At 39.2% G+C, this 24,796-nt stretch overlaps 3 protein-coding genes across 7 annotated transcripts in view; 2 read left to right on the top strand and 1 right to left on the bottom strand.

The window, feature by feature from the left end:
- Positions 1 to 5,257: 5,257 nt before the first annotated feature.
- Positions 5,258 to 6,316, bottom strand: LOC120073642. The gene has a single exon (XM_039026447.1). It carries the CDS (start codon positions 6,314 to 6,316, stop codon positions 5,258 to 5,260), a length of 1,059 nt encoding a protein of 352 aa, XP_038882375.1.
- Positions 6,317 to 6,540: 224 nt separating this feature from the next.
- LOC120073641 lies at positions 6,541 to 11,085 on the top strand. Its single transcript, XM_039026446.1, has 4 exons — positions 6,541 to 6,545; positions 6,764 to 6,924; positions 10,010 to 10,132; positions 10,253 to 11,085. Exons 1-4 carry the CDS (start codon positions 6,541 to 6,543, stop codon positions 11,083 to 11,085), a joined length of 1,122 nt encoding a protein of 373 aa, XP_038882374.1.
- Positions 11,086 to 17,910: 6,825 nt separating this feature from the next.
- Positions 17,911 to 24,796, top strand: part of LOC120073356 — a 29,716-nt gene continuing 22,830 nt past the window's right edge. For 4 of the 5 annotated variants that reach the window (XR_005480742.1, XR_005480743.1, XR_005480741.1 and 1 more), the window contains exons 1-3: positions 17,911 to 18,068; positions 19,127 to 19,256; positions 22,289 to 22,394. Coding sequence is in view for 2 of the 5 variants with exons in the window: in XM_039026153.1 (XP_038882081.1) it covers positions 19,209 to 19,256; positions 22,289 to 22,394 (154 nt within the window). In the remaining 3 variants the exon portion in view is untranslated. The remainder of the gene's footprint in view (positions 18,069 to 19,126; positions 19,257 to 22,288; positions 22,395 to 24,796) is intronic. The other variant, XM_039026154.1, reaches the window with a different exon arrangement.

Below are 24,796 nucleotides of genomic sequence, written 5' to 3'. Positions count from 1 at the left end.
GTTTAGCTAAAGCATCCTAGACGGCATCTTCACCTGTGAGAGCAGAAGTGAAGATGCCATTCTGCATATCGAGAGAGGGTTGGAAGAATGCGTTAACTAAAGCGAGAAGTACTTCTAGAGATGGAAGCAACCTTGTGTTCATCACGTTCATCCCTGTTTCACTATAGAGATATGGGAACGCGGCCGATCACCGAGAGGTGTACGCCAAGGGAAAGCGGAACCTTAGTTACATCTTTAACCAATTAACAAACTTGCGATGTTTTTACTAATTATTCTTTCTATTTATGATTCATACATAAAGACTTGCCATCGCATACCACGATCCTTTGTATAACTTCACAGTCAATCTCGAACTCAGTATCATGTATCAAGTATCTTGTATCATGTTAGTTTAGGATTTACATTTTAATGCACTTTTATTTTCAACGCAATTTTTGTTTATCGAAATTTAAATTCATGTACAAACCAAAAGTTTCATTAATTGTAAATTGGTCACATATATCACGAAAGTAACACATTAACGAAAACAATCCCTGTGTTCGACCTCAGATTACTCTGAGAAACTTGTGTTGGAATTATACTTGGTTTCAGCACAAGGAAACTTGTGACAACGCATTACACCATAGCATACTACAAGCATATAGTTAACAATACATATATCTAGAAGTAGTAATGCATAACACAGCATCCACATTCCATTTCCATCTTTACATCATCAAGTTTATGGCAACATGAGCTTGTTGTTCATTCATCCATATTCATATTTGTTCGCATGTTGTAAGTAAGAGACACATTTCAGCGTACAAGTTTATGGCATCGTTGCCGGGGACATGAGCTTGTAGCACATTATCTATCATCACAGTGCATGCATAACAAGGAATTTAATTTTTACCGTTACAGGATGCATGCGATGCAAGTTGACAAATAGAGCTTATCTCTAAGTCCCTATCTTTTGTTTATGCAAGCCTAATCTTGTTCTTTCGAGTCCAGATTCTAACCTAGCTCTCTCGAGAAGGTTCTTTCTTTAGACTCTCTCTCGAGTAACTCTAAAGGGTAATTTGCACAGCATAAAACAAGACAATCGCAAGCAATGAACTTCCTAGGTCATGTTAGCTTAGTTCTTCTCAACCCATTCAACTAATTTAGATACTCATGCGTATTAAGAGAGTGAGCAGATGTAGAAATAGGACTTCCATTGAATAGATACGAAGATGAAGTACAAATAAAAATGCAAGTATAATAAAGAGCCTAGTAGTAATTTCTTGTTGCTAAGTGTTTACACTGTTTCTACTCGTGTTCTAAAGAAATTCTCGCTCTCACGAGAGTCGGCCGGCTCTTTGCCCTTATGCCCCAAGGTTCTCTCTCGAGTTGCCCTGGGCGATCTCCGGCGCCACCACTCTTCTCGTGCTCTGCCTTAAAAATGAAAGAAAAACTATGAACAGAAGACGGTGAACTGGTCCTATTGTGAACTTGTCAACTGACCAACCCCTTTTCTGAAGAATACACTTGGTATTTATAGGGCATCAATGGTGAAAGGCGGCTTCTCTCTCCCGGTTGTATAGATGGGATAGCTTTAATTTCTGATTGACGCGCCGAATAATTATTGCCGATAAAGTTGAATGTACTTTGTGACTGTTATCGCTGTCAACTTAATTTGGATTCGACTGTCATCATTTCTATCCCATCACTATGATCATGTGCATTTCTACCCGTTGTCAAATACCCACCTAATCAGTCTTAGTTTTTGCGTCTTTTTTGTATGAGGTATTTGATCGCAGGAATGATCAGTATACACACCACATTTGATCCAATCAGGTACTGCCAAAATTTCTCCAGGGCAAACCCACTGCGAGCATTTCTTTTTCTATGGTTGTATAATTTTTTTGTGAATCATTCAACGTCTTTACTGGCATAATAGATAGATGAAAAACTCTATCTTTCGCTGGCTCAAGATGCGCCCACTGCATATCCACTTGCATCACACATCAGCACAAACGTTTGCGTCCAGTCGGGTACAACCAGAATTGGTGCAGTGATGAACGCATTTTTCAGCGTGTGGAACGCTTCGGTGCATGCGTCATTAAAATCATATTCACGGTCAATCTCAAGGAGCACACTTAGGGGTCTTGCAATTTGAGAAAAGTTGCGGATGAATCTTCGATAAAACCCCGCATGTCCCAGAAAACTCCTAAATGGTTTTCACATGATTGGTGGTGGTAACTTGGATATTGCGTCAATTTTTGCTTGATCCACTTCCAATCTTCCTTTGATATCTTGTGACCTGATGACATGTAGAAATGCATGTCATCTTAGGCCTTTTACTTAGAATTATGAGGGTCGTTAAGCGGAATTTGCGACAATTATGTTTGGGAATTCACGAGAAATTGAGTTTTCGGCGTTCATCATAACGGAATCTCAGCTAACTCGTTACTTTTCGTTATTATGCGTTCAATTGTCTATTTTTGTAGCTAATGCAGGAAGTGGACTCAAATGTGGAAACCGGACCACCGTATAGATGACTGCATGCGGAGAAACTCTCCATCGCAAAGGCGAGCGTTCTCGATCAACGCATGGATGTTGCGGTAATCAGCCGTATATGTCCATCGCATAAGAGTTGCGATCGTCAAGTGATTGCGTTCATTGTGTAGAAGTTGTGGTATTAAGCGAATGCGGTCACTACACGATTGCGGCTACATGATAACACATAATAATGGGATCAACGCAAGGTGGGTGGAATGAACACATCAACGTAAATCAAAGGATGATGTTGACATCCCACCTACCACGCCGTTGGCAGCAGGGATTCAGAAAGGACTAAATGCGCCGAATGTTAGAATCAGAGTAGTCCATTAATATTGTTGGCTATTCAAGCTCTATATAAAGAAGCCGATGAGCAGAATTCCAACTTCTTCAGGGATTACCCTTACAACCCAAGGTTTTCTCTGTGATCCAGACAAATATGTGAGAAGAAGCTTGAGAGTTCTTCACCTCCTTTATCCATTCCGAGTGACGGCTGAAACCTTTGATCGGAGCTAGATCTCGGGGGAGTCAACTTCATCGCCTATCCATGGCACCACCGGCAGCTTTGACGCACATCCGCTAGAAGCAAGTCTTTGCTTCTAGCCGATCATTTCATTTTCCTTTCTTTTCTTATATTGTATTGTATGACATTTTATGATTAAGGAATTAATACAATTTGTTTTCAATGCATTTCTCTATTTCCTTCAACTCCATCCCCATCTTCTTTACTTAGCATCTTTAACTTTCATTGCATCACTTAGTGAGATTGCTAGAGTATCGCATACTTAGTCATGTGGATTAGAGATATGAAGCATGTAGCAAAACAACGAGAGGTGTGCGTTGCATGAGTGTGTGAGAAAACCTTATTTGTTTAGTGTGAAGCTGTAGCAACGCCTGTCTATAGGCGGACGCAATGCTTGTCTATGAGTAAAGTCAACAACAACTAACTGCTCGAGAGGGTAAGTGGTTGGTCGCATTAAGCAATGTAAGTCATTGTTCACTAGAGATAGAAATAATCTTATGTCAGCAAAGTTCATGCTGTTACCTTGTCTTATGTATGCACCCATCACACCTTTAGAGCTGCTCGAGAGAGAGTCTAAAGAAAGAACCTAAGACTTGAGAGAGCTAGGTTAGAATCGATGCTCGAGAGGGCTAGATTAGATTTGCATAAGCAAGAATGGAGACTTAGGAATAAGCTCTATTTGTTATTACACAGAGTATGCACCCTACGGAGAGGACAATGGCTGCGTCCAGGAAGTAGGATATGGTAGTTGTATACGGTCATCTTGACACTTATGCATACCCACCATATACATCCTAGATTTAGGCTTTTAGTGTGTGTAGCATGATCACATGGCTTGCGTTGACTAAGGTTGCCCTTGTGGTCACTCTTAAGTATTGCAATGAAAACATCTCCGCATTTTATCTATCTTTCCCATTCATTTGTTTCATGTCAAGAGTTGTCGTGTCTCTACCTCTCATGCATATTCTCATTGCATTGTCTGTAAGATAGGAGTAGGAGTAGGATTAACTTAGCAACCCCTCTAACATTTTTTTATTTGACCGCCGCATGCACATTATCGCATTCATTTGTCTACAAGTCCCCATGTTCGACCTCGGATCATCCGAGAAACTTGCATTCGCATTATACTTGGCGTGAACGCAAGAAAACTTGTGACAGGACGCATGGTCATCACATACATTTATTAGCGCATAATCATTCCAATGCATGACCATCAACGCATGACTATCAACGCATACTTTAAGAACATGCATCGCATACTGCGTCCAAGGGATTTTAGTTGTCGATTAAATTGACATCTAATTTCCCGTCACCATGACCTAGCACTATTCCTTCTTCTACCATAAAATGGCATTTCTCCCAGTTCAAAACCAAATTTGTTTCAACGCATCTCTTCAAAACTTTTTCCAGATTTGATAAACAAGATCCATAGGTGTTGCCAAAAATCGAAAATTCATCCATGACCACCTCGATTGACTCCTCTAGGAAATCTGAGAAAATGACCATCATACACCTTTGGAAGGTGCCTGGTGCATTACAGAGTCCAAATGGCATGTGAGGGAATGCAAATGTGCCGAATGGGCATGTGAAAGTTGTTTTGTCCTGATCTTCTGACGCAATTGTGATCTGGTTATACCCTAAATAACCGTCAAGAAAGCAAAAGAATTCATTCTCTACAAGCCGATCCAACATTTGATCAATAAACGGTAGTGGAAAATGGTCCTTTTTTGTGGCCAAATTTAACTTGCGACAATCCATGCATATTCTCCACCCCATGGTTGTTCTGGTTGGAATTAATTCATTTTTGCTGTTGGTGACGACGCCCTTTTTTGGAACGCACTGCAATGGGCTTACCCAACTACTATCAGATTATGGGGTAAATGACACCTGCATCAAGCCACTTTCACAATCTCTTCTGGACAACCTCCCTCATGGTTAGGGTTCAGACGGCGCGTGCCTCTCTACGGATCCTATTTTTCCTTTCTTCAAGACGGATCTTGTGCATGCAATACAAGGATTGATCCCTCGAATGTCCGCTAAGGTCCCATCCCAAGGCTTTATTAAGGATCTGAATAAGTGCTTCCTTCTTTTCTTTGCTCATGAGGCAGAGATTATGACTGGTAGAGTGTCGTTGCCTCCTAAACAAACATATTTAAGGTACGCTGGTAGCGCCTTCAACTCCAACATGGGTGGTTCTTCCAAAGATGGCTTAGCTCACTGTGTTGATTGTTCAAATAACTTTATTAATTCAAAATCTGAGTCAGTTTGTATTGCGGCGCAATTCTCCTCCAACATTGCGCCAACCTCAAAGTCTTCTTCCTCCGATTCTTCTTCAAACTCGTGCCATTGTTCTTCCTGTAGTTCTCCAATATAGTGGCAGTTTTCCATATCATTTGGGTATTTCAATGCATTGAGAACGTTGAACTTCGCTTGCTGATTGTCGACTCTTATGGTGAGTTCTCCTTTTTGTACGTCGATCAGCGCTCGCCCTGTTGCGAGAAATGAACGACCCAAGATGATCGGCACCTCAGTGTCAGCTTCATAATCTAAAATAATAAAGTCAACAGGAAAGATGAATTTATCCACTTGCACCAGTACGTCTTTTATCTTACCCTCTGGATGCTTTATTGATCTATTAGCCAACTGCAACGTAACTGTGGTGGGTCTTGCGTTGCCGTTGTTTAACTTCTTGAAGATTGAAAAGGGCATCAGGTTTATACTTGTCCCTAAGTCACAGAGCGCATTTCCGACTTCTTTACCCCCTATTGAGCATGGCAATGTGAAGCTCCCTGGATCTTTCATTTTCTTAGGGATGTTGTTCTGGAAGAGCGCACTACACTCATACGTTAGTGCGACAGTTTCATTTTCCCCGATCTTCCTCTTATTGGTGAGTATATCCTTGAGGAACTTCACATAGCTCGACATTTTTTCCAATGCTTCTACTAAGAGAATGTTGATATGTAGCTGTCGGAGAACATCCAGGAACCTCTTGAATTGTTTACTATCATCTTTCTTTTTCAACCTAGACGGGAAAGGTGGAGGATCTCGCCGTACTTCTTGATCGTTTGACTGTTCTTTGAGGTCCCTTGCTTCCTGTGTTCTTGGGGCTGGAGATTGCGATGACTTTGGTTCTGGGTTTTGTTGAGATTCGTTCTTCATAGAGGTAGTTGCTTCTAAACTGGTAGATCTGTTGTTTGTGATTGAGTGGTCATTGTTGGTGATTGAGTCTTCTGGCCGTTCTTTTGATTCTAGTACTGATGGCACGGGCACCATCTTTCTACCACTTCTCAATGTCACAGCTTGACATTGTTATTTTTCGTTTGATCCCGGTGCTTCCGAGCTGCTGGGTAGCATACCAGGTGCTCTATTCTTAAGCTCGTTTGCAAGCTGTCCAACCTACACCTCCAAATTTCTAGTGGAGGAAGCATGCGACTGTATAATTGCCTTGTTCTTTTCGATATATTGTTTCAGTAGTGCTTCTAAAGACAAGGTACTAGATGAGGTGTTAGAAGAGGACGGTTGGTTGTGTGGCTGTCAACTCTAAAAATTACCCTGGCTTTGATTTTGATGATGGAAAACTGGAAGATTACCTCGATTCCCAAGATGACTGTTCTTATAGATTCCTAGCCCCCCGGTCGTGATTCCCTCCCCAACTAAAGTTGGGTGATTTCTGCCAACCAAAGCGTTGTATGTTGTTGTTGAACGGGTATCTGTGAATAGGATATATGGCGTGGATTTAACGGGCAAACTTCCATCGAAGTTGCCCCTCTCCGCATTGGATGCAGCTTACTTCCGGCCACTTGCAGTCAGTGCATTGGCTTGCCGCTTGCACTTTGAAGAGGAGATGTCCTTGATTAATAGCCATAGTCTGGAGGAGCGAGGTGACTGCGGCCATCTTGGGCGGCCAAGGTTGGTTATTGCTATCAGCTGGTACAATTGCACTTTCTACTTCTTCTTCCGCTTCCAGGCCTCTTTCCCATACCCTTTCATCCATCTTGGTCATGTATTTCATGAGATGCGATCTAAGATGACCTTTTTGCTTCCGTATACGTCTTGTCCATGAACCCTTTCTGCGTGGAGCATCGACAACTACTTGCATTGCAATCTATCCAAGCCAATTATTAGAAGGTTTCCCATAAGAACGAAACGGGAAATCCCGATATGCGGGACCAATTCTTCAAACCAATTCTTCTTGAAATTCGCACCTTATACGGTGCTCAGATTTCATTTTCCATCTTGCTTAAAATTAAACATTCCCTCGTCTTCTTGCGGTTGACGGCGGGGGGAAAAAATTTCTTTTTTCATAAACCTTCAACCAGGCTGGTCCCATTTGAGTTGATTTCAATTCGGCTTCTATTAATGAATGAGCCCAAAACCTCTTTGCCTCATCCCAAAGTGTTATACAGGAAAAGATATAATCTAATTCCTTCAAGAGTCCACACCAGAATGGAGAATTGTATTGCACATTTCTTACGAAGCTGGTCAAGTGAGAATGCGGGTCTTCTCTTGTAGACCATCCAAACTGCCCCGCATTTTGGGATCATTGAAGCATGACCGGCTTGATCTCGAATCTTGCATTCTCCTCCACCGTGGTCTTCAATTTCGACGCCGAAAAGTCATAAAATTTCGGGCAACCGCATAGTTCCTCATTGGATAATGCGGTCGGCGACCAGAAAAACTGGGTCTTGCGCCTGGCCGATTTTATTTCCACTAGTTCCCCTCGGGCCTTTCGTTGTAACCATGGTTCTTCTCGCCTTGTCAGTTCTGAAGTGCTCGGGTGCACGAAAATTACGCTCGATCTCTAGGCTCGGCTTCGAATTCTGGTTCAGTCTCAGTACTCATTAACCGTCAACCTGATTCTCCGCGGTTAAACAGCACAGTACAACAGAGATCATAATCCTGCAACAATACCACAAACAATATTTCAACACTAAAAATTGCCATCCCCTGGCAACGGCCGCCAAAAAACTTGTAATAAAAGAATTTAATCTTATGCGCTATGATTTATGATGTGATGATTCAACTTCTTGTCCCCGGCAACGGCACCAAAAACTTGTTATAATAAAATTTAATGCGTTGATTGTGTATCGTCAACAACTTATTAGGTTGCTGACGTACGTATGCGCTTTACGACAATGATAATGTGATACTACGTTCTATATGTATGCGATGATAATGATATGCGTTTGTAGTATGCATTCGTGTAGTGTGCGTGTCACAAGTTTTCTTACGCTGGAACCAAGTATAATTCCAACGCAAGTTTCTCAGAGTGATCTGAGGTCGAACACAGGGATTGTTGTGATTAGTGCGATACTAATGTGGTACATGCAACCAGTTAACATAAAGAATAAAGAATTGATTTGTGAAAAGTAAAATGCGATGAAAAGTAAAATTGCGATAAAGAATAGAATGCGATGATAAAAAAAAGTGCGGTAAAATAAAATGCGATGATAAAATAAATTGCGGTGATAAGTAAAGTGCGATAAAGTAGAATGCGGTGATCAATAAATGAATAAACAAATAATATACAAGTTGAGGACTGACTGTGAAGATGTGCAAAAGTGTCTGGTGAATGCGGTGGCAAGTCTTGTGAAATGAGTCAGAAAAAGAAAGGGTTGAGGGAAAGGACATCGCAAGTTCGTCAATCTTGTTGAGGATGCAATTAAGGTTTCGTTTTCTCTTGGCGTACACCTCTTAGTGATCGGCCGCGTTCCTATATGTCTATGGTGAAACAGGGATGCACGTGATGAACGCAAGGTCATTTCCATCTCTGGAAATACTTCTCGCTTTAGTTAACGCATTCTTCCAACCTTCTTTCGAGAGGCGGAATAACATCTTCACTTCTGCTCTCATAGGTGAAGATGCCATCGAGCATGCTTTAGCTAAACTTAGCCGATTTCTTCAACAAAGATTAACTTACTCGCTTAATCCTTCCCCTTTACCTTGGGGGATGAGTTACACATGATGAAAGAAATGGATGATGAATATAAGGTGAAGAACAAAGAGATGATGATGAATATGATAATGACATTGAAATCTAAGGATAAGCGTTTGTTACAGATAGTGAATGAAATATTAGAGATGAACACAGTGGATGAATAGAAAATAAGAACAAATACGGAAAGAGTGTCAATGTCTTGACATGGATCTCGATCGGAGACGATTTGCTTGCCGGCGTGTGGTAGAAATGGAGTGGAAAACTTCCCTCTCAGGCTTGTTTTCTAGGTAGAAGTGACCCTTTGCACAGAGCTTCTTCTTCGGGAATGCGAAATTACATGCTTGCTCCAGAGACTTTACCTTTTGGTCTTGTCTCGTCTTTTTCCCCCGATTTCTATGAATTGTCTCTTCAGACCAGCCTCCTTTCTTTGAATTTAATGAAGCTATTTATAGACCTTGGCTCCTTCTGCATTAGTGGTCCTGCTCTGTAAAGCTGATAATTCCTACCATGGCATAGTGGAAACGTCCGCTCTGCTCCACGTTCAATTTGTCAGAATCATACAACAGAAAAGTTGTACAATATCAGAAGTCCTTGCGAATGCATTGCTCTTTACATCTTCGATTGATCGCCGCATGCGGTGTAATTGCTTTGATCTTTTATCGATTGCCACATGCAGTGGAAATGCGTTGATCGTTTGAGTTCATGATCGATCGTCGCATGTGCTGCAATTGCATTGTTCTTTTTCGTTCTTGATCGATTGCCGCATGCAATGTGGATGCGTTGTTCATTTTTGTCCTTAAGTGGTTGTCACATGCGGTGACCTATTTTCTTGCAAAACAAAGACTTGGACATTCCATTTTGCCATCGCAACGGGGTTAACGGGTGTGCTTACGACACTTTACAACTTTCGCGTTTCTAAGCCAATTTCTATACGGTCGATGCAACTTTTCCTTCTTTTTGCCACATAATCTAAATAAAACTTTATAAATAACTTGTATTTCTACAAGTTATCAACTATGGTCCTTCAGAGGTGTATAGACCTGTAGTGGTTGTTACTGAGAGATCAGCAGGATTGAATTCCATGTCTTCATGTCGTAGAGGGGAATTGATTATGCCTGGCACCTCTTCATCCGAGACAGAAGTTGAAGTTGGTCAATTTTTTTTTAGTAAGAGTGATTGAAAAATGAGATTGTCTATTCTGTGCATAAACAATAATTTTGAATATAAGGTAAGGAAGTCAACTAAGTCTTTGTTTACTGTTAAATGTATAGAGAATAATTGTAAATGGAGCTTTCGTGCAGTTAAAATTCCTGGGTGTGACATATTTAAGATCACGAAGTATATGCAATCCCACACATGTTCTATTGGAATTTTAAATCATGACCATAGACAAGAAACGACTACGGTAGTTGATGAACTAATCAAAGACAAGTTTACAAGCATAGGACGTGTTTATAAACCTTGTCACATCATCGAGGATATGAGAAAAGAGTACGGCGTAAACATAAGTTACGATAAGGCGTGGCGTGCAAGGGAAACCACTTATGCTCTCGTCAGGGGTACTCTGGAAGAGTCGTACGCTGTTTTACATGCATATGGTGAAGCGTTAAAGATGGAGAATCCAGCTACAAGGTTTGAAATCGAACTTGAAAATGATGTCCATTTCAAGTACATGCTTATGGCATTAGGACCTTGTATTAGAGGTTTTTCAAGTTGTCGACCTGTGATAATTGTTAATGGATCGCATTTGAAAGGAAAATACAAAGGGACCATGTTGGTCGGCGTCTCCATGGATGGCAACAACCAAGTTTACCCACTAGCATATGACATAGGGGACAATGAAACTGATCGAGCTTGGAAGTGGTTTATGTCAAACTTGAAGTGTGTCATTGGAGAACCCCCTAACTTGGTGTTTGTGCCCGATCGAGCGGTATCTATTGGCAATGCCATTCATGCAGTTTTTTCCATAGCATTTCATGGATTGTGCATCTACCGCCTAAAAAATAATATTCTTTCCAACTTTAAGGACAGTACGATTGTTGGAATGTTCAAGGATGCAGCCAGGGCATTTTGCATGTCAGAGTTCCAAGCACACTGGGACTAACTACGTACTTTTTGAAATGGTGCAATATCGAAATATTTGAAGGATATTGGTCTTGAAAGGTGGGCGCATGTTTACCAAACAAAATGAAGATACGATAACATGACGTCCAATAGTGCAGAGTGTTTCAATTCATTGACTAAAGAATATCGACAGCTACCCATAATGTGCTTGTTGGAACACGTTCGAGGCCTCATCCAGTCATGGTTTTATGAATAGAGAAATTATTGGGCATCTCGAACGAAATCACACTCGGACTATTGTGAAAACCGATTAGCAACTGAGTGTGACAAAAGTAGACGATATCGAGTTGAGCCGATTGATTGTTATAGGATCCATGTGCAGGACAATCGATTAGATGGTATTGTGAACCTCCATACAAAGGAATGCACATGCAAGGAATTTGACTCACTCGGTATCCTATGTTCGCATGCGATTGTGGCTGCGTGAGAATGAAACATCCCCATCCATGGTTTGTGCAGTCCATTCTATAGCATTGACTCCCTCATGGCTGCTTATGCAGAGCCTGTAAATCCATTTGATCACATATCTGAATGGAAGAGACCTTCGGGATATGTGGAAAAGCATATTGCACCTTCTAGAAGAGTGGTACAGGTCAGGCGACGAAGAGTACAAAGAATACCATCAAGAGGAGAACAACGCAGACAAATAAAATATGGTAGGTGTGGGAACTACGGGCATAATCGACAAAACTGCAGTGAACTACTGATGTTTGGGCGACCTATTGATTCTAATACAAATGATTCAAATGTCGGTCCATTGTAATTGTCTATGGGCCACTTGTCTATTCACGAATCCTCATTACTGTAACTATGTGCCACTTTAATCCTCAAAACTGTAATTTTCTATGTGCCACTTGTCTATTCACAAATCTCTTCAAATATTAATTAAATTGTTGGCTATTCGTGAAGCCATTCGGGGAAACGTTCTCGCTCCGCGAATCTCGCTCTCACTATCTCGTCATCGCTAATCTCACCATCGCTAATCTCGCTATCACTTGTAATCCTTTACAAATGTCTCGCTTATAAGTTTGATACTAGAGTTTGTCTATTCATGAATCTTTCAGATATCTCGTTTCCCTTTTATAAGTGATAATTAAATTGTTGGCTATTTCGTGATGAACCATTCTAGAAACGTCTCGCTCTCGCGAATCTCACTCTCGCCCATCTCGCTCTCGCTAATCTCACTCTCGCTAATCTCACTCTCGCCCATCTCGTTCTCACTAATCTCGCTCTCGCTCACCTCGCTCTCCCTTTTATAAGTGTAATTAATGATTATCGTTTACTTCTTCTAAGCGATCGTGTTGCGGAGCCCTGTGATCGTGTAGTAGTTGGTAAGCGATCATGTTGTAATCTGTAAGCGACCGTGTAATAAATTATAAGCGATCGTGTAGGGGTTTGTAAGCAATCGCAGAATATTTTGTAAGCCCATCTCGTGTATCTCGCTCTCCCTTTTATAAGTGTAATTAATGATTATCGTTTACTTCTTTTAAGTGATCATGTAGCGGAGCCCTGTGATCGTGTAGTAGTTGGTAAGCAATCGTGTTGTAATCTGTAAGCGATCGTGTAATAAAGTATAAGGGATCGTGTAGGAGTTTGTAAGCGATCGCAGAGTATTTTGTAAGCCCATCTCATGTATCTCACTCTCCATTTTATAAGTGTAATTAATGATTATCGTTTACTTCTTCTAAGCGATCGTGTAGCAGAGCCCTGTGATTGTGTGGTAGTTGGTAAGCGATCGTGTTGTAATCTGTAAGTGATCGTGTAATAAATTATAAGCGATCGTGTAGGGGTTTGTAAGCGATCGCGGAGTATTTTGTAAACCCATCTCGCATATCTCGCTCTCCCTTTTATAAGTGTAATTAATGATTATCGTTTACTACTTCTAAGCAATCATGTAACAAAGGCTTGTGATCGTGTAGTAGTTGGTAAGTGATCATGTTGTAATCTGTAAGCGATCGTGTAATAAAGTATAAGTGATCATGTAGAAGTTTGTAAGCGATCGCGGAGTATTTTTTAAGCCCATCTCACGTATCTCGCTCTCGCGTATCTCACTCTCCCTTTTATAAGTGTAATTAATGATTATTGTTTACTTCTTTTAAGCGATCGTGTAGTAGAGACCTGTGATCGTGCAGTAGTTGGTAAGCAATTGTGTTGTAATATGTAAACGATCGCGGGGTGTTTGTGGGCGATCGTCTAGTGTTACTAAGTGAACGTGTAGAGGCTATAAACGATCGTCTAGTTTGTCTATTCATGAATCCTTTCAGATTTCGCTTATCTCGCTCTTCCTTTTATAAGTTTAATTTAACTTGTTGGCTATTCATGAATGAATCTTCTATATTCATGGTAGTTCTACACTAACAATTTAAATAACATGTTAGTAAAATTACATCAATAATATACATAATATACATAATATACATGTACGTTAATAATATAGAGTGTTCGTCCACAATTGACATGCCAATTGCATCCTAAAGTCAGTCATCGTATCCTGAGTTATTACAAATGGGGCACTACCAGTCACTAAATGTTCTAAGAATTTTACAACAAATATTCTACAATCTAATGACCCGTGTTGTGTATTCATAAAGGTAGGTCGGGATATCCTCCAATAAGACGTTTCGATGTCCAGCTTCCAACATTTCAAGTCACAGTAGTGAAGAAGCGATGGTAGGGTGTAAGTCAACGGTTCAAGGAAAGACTTTAGCTTCTTCTTTGATGTCATGGACGATAGTGAATCAAATACGAACAATCGGCCTCTATTTAGATCGAATGCTATCAACATCCAATGCTGATAAATGTTTGTTGTCATGTATACGAAGTCCACATCTAACCACTTGACATGAAATTTACCCATGACATAATCCGGTAACGTCTCATCTGCCCATGCTATGGCAGCATCCAAGGTCGACTTATTCTTAATATGTTTGTAGACCCCATCTCGAGAATTTAGGTGACTCTACACGAAGAAAAGAAATATTAAAACACATAATAGTCAACCAACGTATTCCTATTCAAAAGTACAGTAAATGGTTACCGTTATTCCAATTGGCAGGATGGTGAAGCAAGCCATACACATGTCTGGTCGCCTATAGAATTTATCTTTCATGAACTCAAATAGGATATTTAGGGTCTGCATCTAGAACAAGATATACGTTAGGAGAGGGTTTATAACTGTATGTACTTGGTAAAAAGGACAAGGATCGTAAACTTACGTCACACTCAGCCCATGAACTTGGTTCAGTCAACTCCTAGAAAAAGGTTTTGGATAATGGCCAAACTGCATTTTCTCGAACCTCGTTGTCCGTATTCTTATTGACAATCCAGTTCACCATTTCTTTCAATATAGCAGCTGGAACCTCATGCTCCAAGGAGTATTGGATCGTTGCTTTAAACTGTATCGTAGGTACCCCAAGGAGAGGGTACTTAATATTTGGACGATCCAAAGGATGTTGAACCTTAATTTCCTTCTCTTTTGTTATTTTCTTTTTTTGGTTCAACGGAAGGTGTGTACTTATCAATGACCTTCCTCTTACGTGTTGTTTTTCTACTCTCGACCATAACCTACAGAAATATAACAAAATGCTGAACATGTTGAATAACAAATATGAAGAAAGAAATTTTCGAATCACATAATGATCATACATGTGAATCGAGATGTAGGGTGTTAGAAGAGGTCGTGATATCAAGTTGTACAGATGAATTGAGAGGTGAAGGTGGGATCGGTGACTTAGGTGGAGGTGGGGTAGGTGACTTAGGTGGAGGTGGTGTAGGTGACTTAGGTGGAGGTGGGCTAGGTGACCTACGTACAGTCGGGATGAGGGACATAGTGGCATCATGGCCTGTCTGTAGAGTAGGAGACCTCGTCGCCTCAAACACCATGGAACCCTTCACAGACTGTAATAGAGACAAAATAGTTGACAATTGTGGTTTCATGTCTCTCATGTCCATCTCTAGGTTCGATATACAGGCATCCAAGCTCGATATTGAGCTGTCAATGCTTCGCAGGTACGCATATACACCAGGATCAACATTACCTCCCTTCTTATGGCCCGAAACCTCCGGGACAGAACACTCTTCCTCAGACTCAGGACGTACGTTACCCACCAGCACATCATGAAACATATCCTCGCTAAAGGTGTAAGTAGGCTGGTGGATGTTTTGGTCCTCATCAGATTCGTCATCCTTCACTCCACCTTCTGAATTACCCTGTTGTTCACCTTCCCCACCTTCTAAACTACTGCCACTATTTGAACTACTAGAGCTCCTTGAACTCTCGATGTCGGAGTGTGCTTGTCTTACGACCCATCTATCAATTGGGGTGTCCCAAAACTTCTTCTTAGCATCGGACATGACAAGACCCTATTTGACTTTTGTCTGCATTAAGGAACCCAATAAGATGGTTAGTGTACATTTAACTACCGAATAAACATACTGTGGCTACATAGATTACACTTACATTTTCAGACTAAAAAATGTCTTTCTCGAGTGCTTTAAATGACACCGAGTGGGAGCATGACCACCGTAATATACGAGGAATGGCTACCTTGCTCTTTCGAGTGGCAACGTTCCCTGATATTGACGAAAGGATCTCATACGTCCACACCTAAATCCAAACAACTCAAATTTATAACTATGTTAATGTTAAACCAAAGATAAAGTTAAGTTAAGGAACATCTACCTGGAATGCTTGGGGAAATCCATGGAGTGAGTACTTCACAATATAATTTTTATTTCTCCCCACCTTCTCCTTGTATAAACCAACCTTGTCGTTAAGTGTGGTCTTCAAGGCGTCGAGTGTCCTCTGCCAAATAATTGTATTCCAATCAAGATTGTTGTAGTAGTCTATGTCTTCAACATCGTCAAATAGAGTATGATCTACAACATTCTTTTGCTTGTTTTTACCCATCATTGCAACCTCTGTGTTACTAGGGTAATTTTCACAGCATCATCGTCATTTTCAAATACCAATTTTTTGTATTCTTCTTCAAACAAATTCAAGTGGAATGCGTCTGAGGTCGACTGACTACCAAAGTACCTCGTAAAAGTTCTTGTGAGGACTCCTCACTCCGTCCAACTCACGTAGGAGACTGCCATAAACCATTGATCAATAAAAAGTCATCCTTCAAAAATGTGACGACCTTTCCTCTGACAAAGAAACTAATTGAGTCAATTCCTCACTTCTTCACTTCCCTCAATAATATATGGTGGATTAGTGGGCTATTGAATACAAGTTCAATGTTTAAAATGCGACCAAAAACTTTTTTCTTGAACTTTTCTAACTGCCTTCCGGTAAGCTTCTGCTTTACAATCTTGTTGGGATTGGCAACATGGGCCAAACAAGTTACTTACCCGGGAAACCTATCAACTTCACGAATTTTAAAAGATTTTGACATCTTAAATTACTCCTGCATTGTATGAACATTCAATTTATCAGTTAACAGGTTCGTACTAAAAAATCACTAACAAAACATACTGTTAAAGTCTCGCTAATCTCGCTCTCGCCCATCTCACTTTCGCTCATCTTGATCTAGCCCATCTCGCTTTCACTCGTCTCGCTCTAGCCCATCTCGTTTTCGCTCGAATCGCTCTATCCCATCTCGCTCTCACAAAACTCGTCCACTATCATGTCTGACTCTAACTACATCTTCTTCATCCTCAACCAATGCAGAACACATCGAAACCCAAAATAAAAAACAGACGAGACCGATTAAACCCCAAAACCAGTTATGAACGTGACGACCGATCAAACGAAACCAACCTAAATAGACACAACACAACATGGAAGACAAAAATTAAATTCACTAACCCAGTAGAGAACTTCGATTACGGCAGTAGATGGACGATAGTTTTGTAGAGCGAGATTGAACGACACTTGCACGATAATTTTGAGCGGAGTGGGATGACCATTGAGTTTGAGCACACTCGTATAGACTAGATGGGCATTTTTGTAATCTCATCCCGTGATGAGGTGAGTAGAGGGTCAATTGACATTATTTTTTAAAAATGGGTCATTTGACATTTTGGACCCAAAAATTAGGTCATCCGTACAAATTTCCCAAAAGGCTTGTATCTTCAAGTAATGTTCAATTTCAAGAGTTAGGGAGTCTTCTGATTGTTGGAAGAATTCTCTTTAACCTCTTTGGAGTCTAAACTTTTTGAATCCTTCAAATGAAGGAGAACTCTCATGTGGGCTTTATGGACTTAGGCTTGGTTGGTCCATTGACTTGGTCCTTGGGCTCAAATTATTGGATTTAGGCATGGTTGGTCTTTGGGCCAAATTAAGCCTAATTTTAGGTTAAATTGGACCTAAGCTGAAATATTAGCACTTAATTTGACCAAAATAATTAATTTGATCCAACGATCAAGATGAAAATACGTGGCATCATGAGGATCTATCCGTTTTTGTCTTCAATTTCAATTCGGGATATATTTTGACTTTTAGTTAGTCTTAAATCTAATAATTTGTGTTTTTGTAATTATGTGACAATTTATGATTGATCCAAAATTTTTCATTCAACATATGTTGCATTTCTTTGTATAAAAATTATTTATTTAATCAATTTAAGTAAAACTCAACTTTGAGGGACTAGAGTCAAGATTTTTTGAAAGTATGGAGATTAAAATTGGCCATGAAAATATATAGACTAAAGTTAAACAAACTTTAAAATATAAGGACCGTAATGATATTTTAACCCGATAAAAAGGAAACAAACAAATAAACAAAAAATAAATAAAATACAGTTTAACGAAATTACAAAATTACCACTGGTATAAGTACTATGAAGCCGGAAAAAATTCTTGCACAGTTGTTGGTCGGACGATGTTCTCTCTCTTTCCCATTCCACGATGTAAAGCGAAAATTCCTGCTTTCACCTCCCTCTCTCTCTCTCTAGACTGATAAAATTTCCCATTTTGTCGCAGTGAAGATCTCCACTTCTCTTGGAATCGGCTTAGTAGGTGGTAAGATCCATGAATTTTGCTTCTATTCTCTCTACTTTCCCTTTTCCCGGTTTGGTGTTTCGATTCTTTGAATTTTGATTCTCTTCACTTCATATATGCTTTTGAGATTGGTGAGAGAGAAGAAACAGAAAGCTTGCTAGTGGTGGGTTTTTAATTGTTTTTCATTTTGTTCCGAAGATCGTCTTGTTTGTTTGGGAATTGAGATTGAATGAATTTGACTCCTTGTCGCACGATCTTTCCGTTGGTGTTCCTTAGTTTGTAATGTGTTATTGTTCGGTGTGATTGATTTTGAATTGTTAGCTGGATTGGTGTTGAGGGCTGATTGTTACTTTAAATGTTAAAATTAGGTTATAATTTTTAATGTTTATGTGGTTTGTTTGAGCTGTTGTTCTGACCTGACCTAGTTTCCGTCGCTTTCTTGCTACTTGTTTTGTTTTAAGTTGCATATCTATTTGGGATTGGGATCTTTATTTGTAAAAATAAAAGTCTGCTTTCATTTTCACCTTAGGATACTGATTATGATTTGAGTAGGATGCAGCTTTGGTACAATTTATTTCAATTCACTTCTTTGACTTAAGTGTTTTACCCGCAGATCAGTCTTTTTTTGTACTTGAGGATGTTTTTTACTACTAAATCAATAGCTATCATTGTGATTTAAAGGGGTCTTCTAAATTCACATGGTATCTCCATTTAAAGTATAAATGGTGTTGGTGAGTAATTCGAACTGCGTGCAAGTTGCCACAATCTTTTTCTGGTGCCGAATTGCTTTAATTGTGATTTTCAATCGTGTGCTCAGTGCTCTAGTCAATTTTCTTGCATTTGGTATATGGAATACAAGTAGTTTTATGTTTTCTAATAAAAACTAAAAGAGAGGGCTTAAAATTGGAATGGTGGTTTTTCCTCCCTCATTGGGAAACAAGACTTCCATAAAAAGGGTCGAAACAGAAAAGTTCCTACAAATAAAGCTTTCTTGGCTGACTTCCTTATGATGTATATATTGTTCTATTTCTTATTTGTTTGCCGTTAGATTCATAGTTTTTTTTTTTTTGGTTGTTCAGTAGATGCTGGGGTGGAATAATCAAGGCGGTTAAGCTTTGCCAGTTGATTGTAATTCAATTCGTATGCTTTGGACTTGGAAATATGTCAACTGGAACTGTGAGAAGGATCTCACGTCAAGATATTCAACTGGTAAGCTGGTTTCTAAATTGCTCATTATTCTGCATTTTTTCCTTGCAACCCAATAGATCCTAGAGAACTGGATATGAGTTGTAGGAATGGATGCTAACAAAGTTTTAGACCTTCATAAATAGTTTAGCCGTTACCCAGAGGAACTTACTTGTGAGATCGGATGACATAGCAGTTAAAGAAAAAAAAAGAGATCGAATGGCATGAATTTATAGGCCAATGAAACAAATTCCTTAATTTACTTTTTGGATTAAGGAGTTTGGATTTTTGGAACCTTGTCTTGGTTAAAGTTCAAAAGAGATCGTCTTCTTGGAAAAGAGTCTCTCTCTCTCTCTCTCTATCTATCTATATATCTAAAGGAGGAAAACTTACACATCCATTTCGTGTTGGGAGAGGGATTCCTGACTACTACTTGTTGATTTCTAGGATTCTGGTCATGGTAACTTCATCGAGGAAGTGTCGAGGAATTTCTTCTTGGGAGGTTTTGTTTATTTATTTATTTATTTTTATATATATTGAAACGATGACTTTCATTGAGAAAAAAAATGAAAGAATACAAGGGCATACAAAAAACCAAGCCCACAAGAACCCCACTAAAGAAAGGGTTTCCACGGAGAAAATGCCTAGAGAGTAATTACAAAAGGACTTTGAAATTGAAGTCCAAAGAGAAACATGAAATCTCACCAAAGACCAAACTTCAGTATGGCCCCTCTCCACTTTCCTGAACACTTTATTGTTCCTTTCCCCTCAAAGATCCCACAATAAAGCACACACCCCAACAGACCAAAGAAATCAACCTTTCTCACGGAAAGGCGGATGGAGAAGGAACTCCCCAATCGTCAATCGAACATCACTCTGACGAGCAATCGAGATATCAAACTCCTACAAAAGACGATTCTAGATGGATCTCGCGAATTGACACTCCCAAAGAAGGTGATCCAGACTTTTCTTCACCTTTCGACATATAATGCAACAGAAAGGACTCATTAACGAAGACTTCTTTCTCGAAATTCTATCCAAAGTTTACACGACCAAGCAGAACCTGCCAGGCAACGAACTTAACCTTCTTTGGAATCTTAATCCTCCACAAGACGTCAAAGGTCGACTCAACAGAGGGGGAAGGATCCAACAAAATCCTGAAAAACGACTTACAAGAGAAACCGACAAGCGAGTCAGGACTCCACACAATACATCCCTCCTCCCGATCTTGAAATAAAAACCCTCAATCAATGAAAGAAGAGAAGCCACCTCAGTCGTTTCTCTATTAGTCAAAGACTACGAAACCCAAAGGAGAAAGAGATAGAATTTTCTGACCAAACCAAGAAGTCTGAAACAAAGCAATTTTTAAAAGAAGACAAATGATACAACCTAGGAAACGCAGCTGAGAGGGGTCTATCCCCCATCCAGTGGTCCTCCCAAAAATACGTCTCCTTACCATCTCCCACGACATAGAAGATAAGATGAGATTGAGAGGGAATAGAGAAATGTCTTTCTAGGGATTTTTGTGTGTGCCTTTGACAAAAGGCCTTCGATATCGAAATCCAGAGGAAACCTTCCTGTGTTATGCTTTCACGTTTATTTATGTTTTGAACAAAAGGTTACATTCCATGGCCTTGGTTTTGTCGACCCCCGATCCTTCCTTTTGGGTCTTCTATCCATTGTGTGAGACTTCTAGGTGTGTCCAGGTAGAAGGGATGTTTGGTTGTCGTCTACTGATCCTTCTAGAGGGTTCTCGTGGCCCCTTCTCCCTCACTCGAAGCCTCTATTTTCTCCTCACTGGTAGGTTAAAATTTCAAAGAAGATTAAGATTTTTGCAGCAGGCAGGTTTTGCACAGGAGAGTGAATACCTTGGAGCATGTCCGAAGGTATTCTTCCTTTGTTTTGTTTATGCAGTGATGCATTCTTTGCAGGAGGCATGAGGAGGACCTCAATCATTTGTTGTGGGATTGCAGTTTGCTCAGTTTCTTTGGGATTGTTGGAGAACCTCACTTGGCTTGTGTGGTGCTCAGGGTAGGGTTTGTTGTTAGTTTTCGGAGGAGGTGCTTTTGGCCACTCCCTAAGGGAAAAATCTTATGGCAAGGTAGCTTTCTTGCTATGTTGTTGGATATTTGATTGGAAAAGGAATAATAGAATACTTGAAGAGTTTGAGAGATCGGGTGAGGTAGTTTGTGAGATGTCTAGGTTTAATGGCTCCCTTTGGGCCTTGGTCAGCAGGTCTTTTTGTTACTATGATATTAGTCTTGTCTTTTGGATTGGAGTCATTTCCTATAACTGTTTTGGAGTCCTTTTGTTAAGACTGTTTTTTCTTTGTTTTTTAGCATGCTCTTGTATTATTTCATTTTTCTTCAGGAAAGCTTGGTTTGTGTACGAGATATACACACACACACGCAGATATACATATACATACATACATATATATATATATATATATTATATATATATATCGGATTGAGTTGTGGGTGTTTCATATGAGATATTTTTGTTTCTGTACATTCCAGTATGGCTACTCAGCGAAACATTTTGTCAGCCATGTATGTAATGAAGCTTGAATAATTCTTTTATTAGGCAAGTTGTTCGTGTCTGTGAGTTATGATATTGACATTCCAAAGCTCTCATATTTTTTTGGAAAACTTGAGGATTAGATCTTTAGTTTATCTAAAAGAATATTGGTTCATGGACATGCCAAAATAATATTAGAGAAATGGAAAAACTTAGAAAGAAAAATATCATGATTGTTCATAAAGCCTATTGCAGACATTTTGATTTTGGAATCTCCTCACCATAAAGGATATGGAATTATTTGGTTTTAATGTATCACACCATTAGCGTAATGTAATGTCCTTTTTGATTTCTCATATGTTAGTAATTTTATCTTTTTAATTTACTCTACTTGTTTAAAATGCAAAAGTCTTGGTGCAAAAACTTTGGATTTATGTAGAGCATTAACTTTTATCACTCTAATGAATGGTGTGCCTTCGAATGTGCATTACTTTCAGGTGACTAATCTCATCCAGTTATTTATGTTTATATTTTAGGTGCGAAGTCTTATAGAGCGATGCCTTCAGCTTGATATGAGCCGAAAAGAAGTTGTGGAAGCACTTTTGAATCATGAAAAAATTGACCCCAGCTTCACAGAACATGGTAATCATGTGTTTAATGTTTTTATTTTCTGATATATTAATGTTTACTTGGCTTCCCCCCCCCCCCCCCAAAAAAAAAGAGACTATTTGTTTGCTGGTTTGCTTTATTGCTGATAGATGTATGATCTCTATCATAGGTTTTGTTTTTTTATTTTTATTTACTTAGTAGAATAATATGCCAGTTTGTTTTTCTCCCTCTCAAAAATCTCTCTTAAGCCAAAACACATTGATCTGACATTCTGACTGCAATAAGGACCCGTGGTATAAAAATTAAAATCCTACGCTCATGTGTACATTTCATTTGCATGATCGTATAAGGAGTTTTGAATAAGTATTATGTTTGCTTGTTGCTAAATCACTTTTGCATCCAAATGCATAAGCTAATGGGTTATAGTAAATTTAATATTTTATCAATATTTAACATTCCTTTTCATTTGTAGGCTTGAAAATTTAGACAAGGCCCATCAAATGGTTATTATTATTAAATGTAAAGAAAATAAAATGAGTTTGAACATAGGATCTCCTGATATTGACCTTGACCATTTTTGGGCCTAAGCCCTCTTGTTTTTAGTTTTTTGCATTTAGTTCAACATCATGTGATGTTGGAGGAAATTTAAACCTTTGACTTTTTAGTCAATGATATAATGCCTTAACCAATTGAGCTATGCTCAGGTTTGGCTTTCATCGCTTCGGTTTTGGTTTCACCTAAAATACCTCTAATTTTGAGATGGTTGTTCTTACTTGTACTCATATCTTCTCCATGTCTAAATAATGTGGGAATTTGGTCACTCTTAACAATTCTCGCTTCAAACAAAATATCATCTAGTCTTTCTTTAAATAAGCTTCTATTTGTGTAACTTTACTACAGTGAGAATTTGCTCTTATCTAGACCAATTTCTCTTCTCTAGAGCATGGCACCTATCCAATTCAACTCAACTACGGATCATTATGTCAATGTCTTTGAGGCTCACCATTTCTATGTTGGTACTCGAGGAATCGATTGACATGGTTGAGTTTGGGAAAGGACTTGAATAACATGTTAAAACTACCTTTGAATCCAAAAATTTAAGATGATGGGTTATGATACATTTAATAATTTATCAATGCTTTAACCATAGTCATCCATATTTAATAATAGGGAAGAGCATAACTGATGCTAGTCGAAAGGAGGGTGTCGAATCCTTCTTCGACCCTTCAAATAAAATTTATAAATACCGATCAAGAACTTCTACTACTAGGTAGTATTAGTAGCAAGACCGGGTCGAACCACTGGGAGCCTAGATATAATCTCCCCTAGGGGTGTTCAAGAAACCCGATGACCCGAAAAAACCGATCAACCCAACCCAACCCGTTTGGTTTGGGTTGGGTTCAAATAAATGAAAATTTTATGGGTTGGGTTGGTTCATGGGTCACCTAAAATAACCCAAACCAACTCGAACTTATTATTAACTTTGAAATATATTTTTTTTGTTTATGTACAATTAGATATACATATATTTATTTTAGTTTTATTTAATTTTATCAATTTTGGATAATTTATTCTTCAACAACTCTTAGAAATATTTTTTTTTGTACTTTGAAAAAAGGTTATACATTATATAAATTGAAATTGAGTTGTTAATCTTAAAAATAGTTATTGAAATAGAAGAGAAAGAAAAGGACACAAGGAGTTTACGTGGAAAATCTTAATTCGGGGAAGAAAAACCACGATAGAAAATGACTTATTATTTTAATGTCATACATACAATAGACCCCAACCTCAGATATAAATAGAATGAGGTGAAACCCTAATTTAGCAAATATAGTATAAATTACAAAAATGCCCTTAGGGCTAATTCAACGTATTTCAACACTCCCCCTCAAGTTGGGGCGTAGATATCGGCAAGACCCAACTTGCTAATACAAGTTTCAAACGTCTGTCTCGATAACCCTTTCGTAAGAACATCTGCAACCTGTTGGACTGAAGGTACATAGGGAATACAGATAGCTCCGCGGTCTAACTTTTCTTTAATAAAGTGCCTGTCAATTTCCACATGTTTGGTTCTATCATGTTACACGGGATTATTAGCAATACTGATGGCAGCCTTATTATCACAATACAACTTCATGGGCCCCAGACTACTCTCGTGAAGATCTGATAAAACTTTCTGCAACTAGGTTTCTTCACACACTCCCAGACTCATAGCTCTATACTTTGCCTCAGCACTACTTCTGGCCACTACACCCTGTTTTTTACTCCGCCAAGTTACCAAATTTCCCCATACAAAGGTACAGTACCCTGAGATTGACTTTCTATCAGTCATGGATCCGGCCCAATCTAAGTTAGTATATGCCTCGATGCTCCGTGTGTCATGTTTTCTGAACACCAAGCCCTTCCCAGGGGTGGACTTTAGGTATCTCAAA

Source organism: Benincasa hispida, chromosome 3, assembly GCF_009727055.1.
Source record: "Benincasa hispida cultivar B227 chromosome 3, ASM972705v1, whole genome shotgun sequence".
NCBI classification, from domain to species: Eukaryota; Viridiplantae; Streptophyta; class Magnoliopsida; order Cucurbitales; family Cucurbitaceae; genus Benincasa; species Benincasa hispida.
This window is presented reverse-complemented; position numbering and strand designations above follow the sequence as displayed.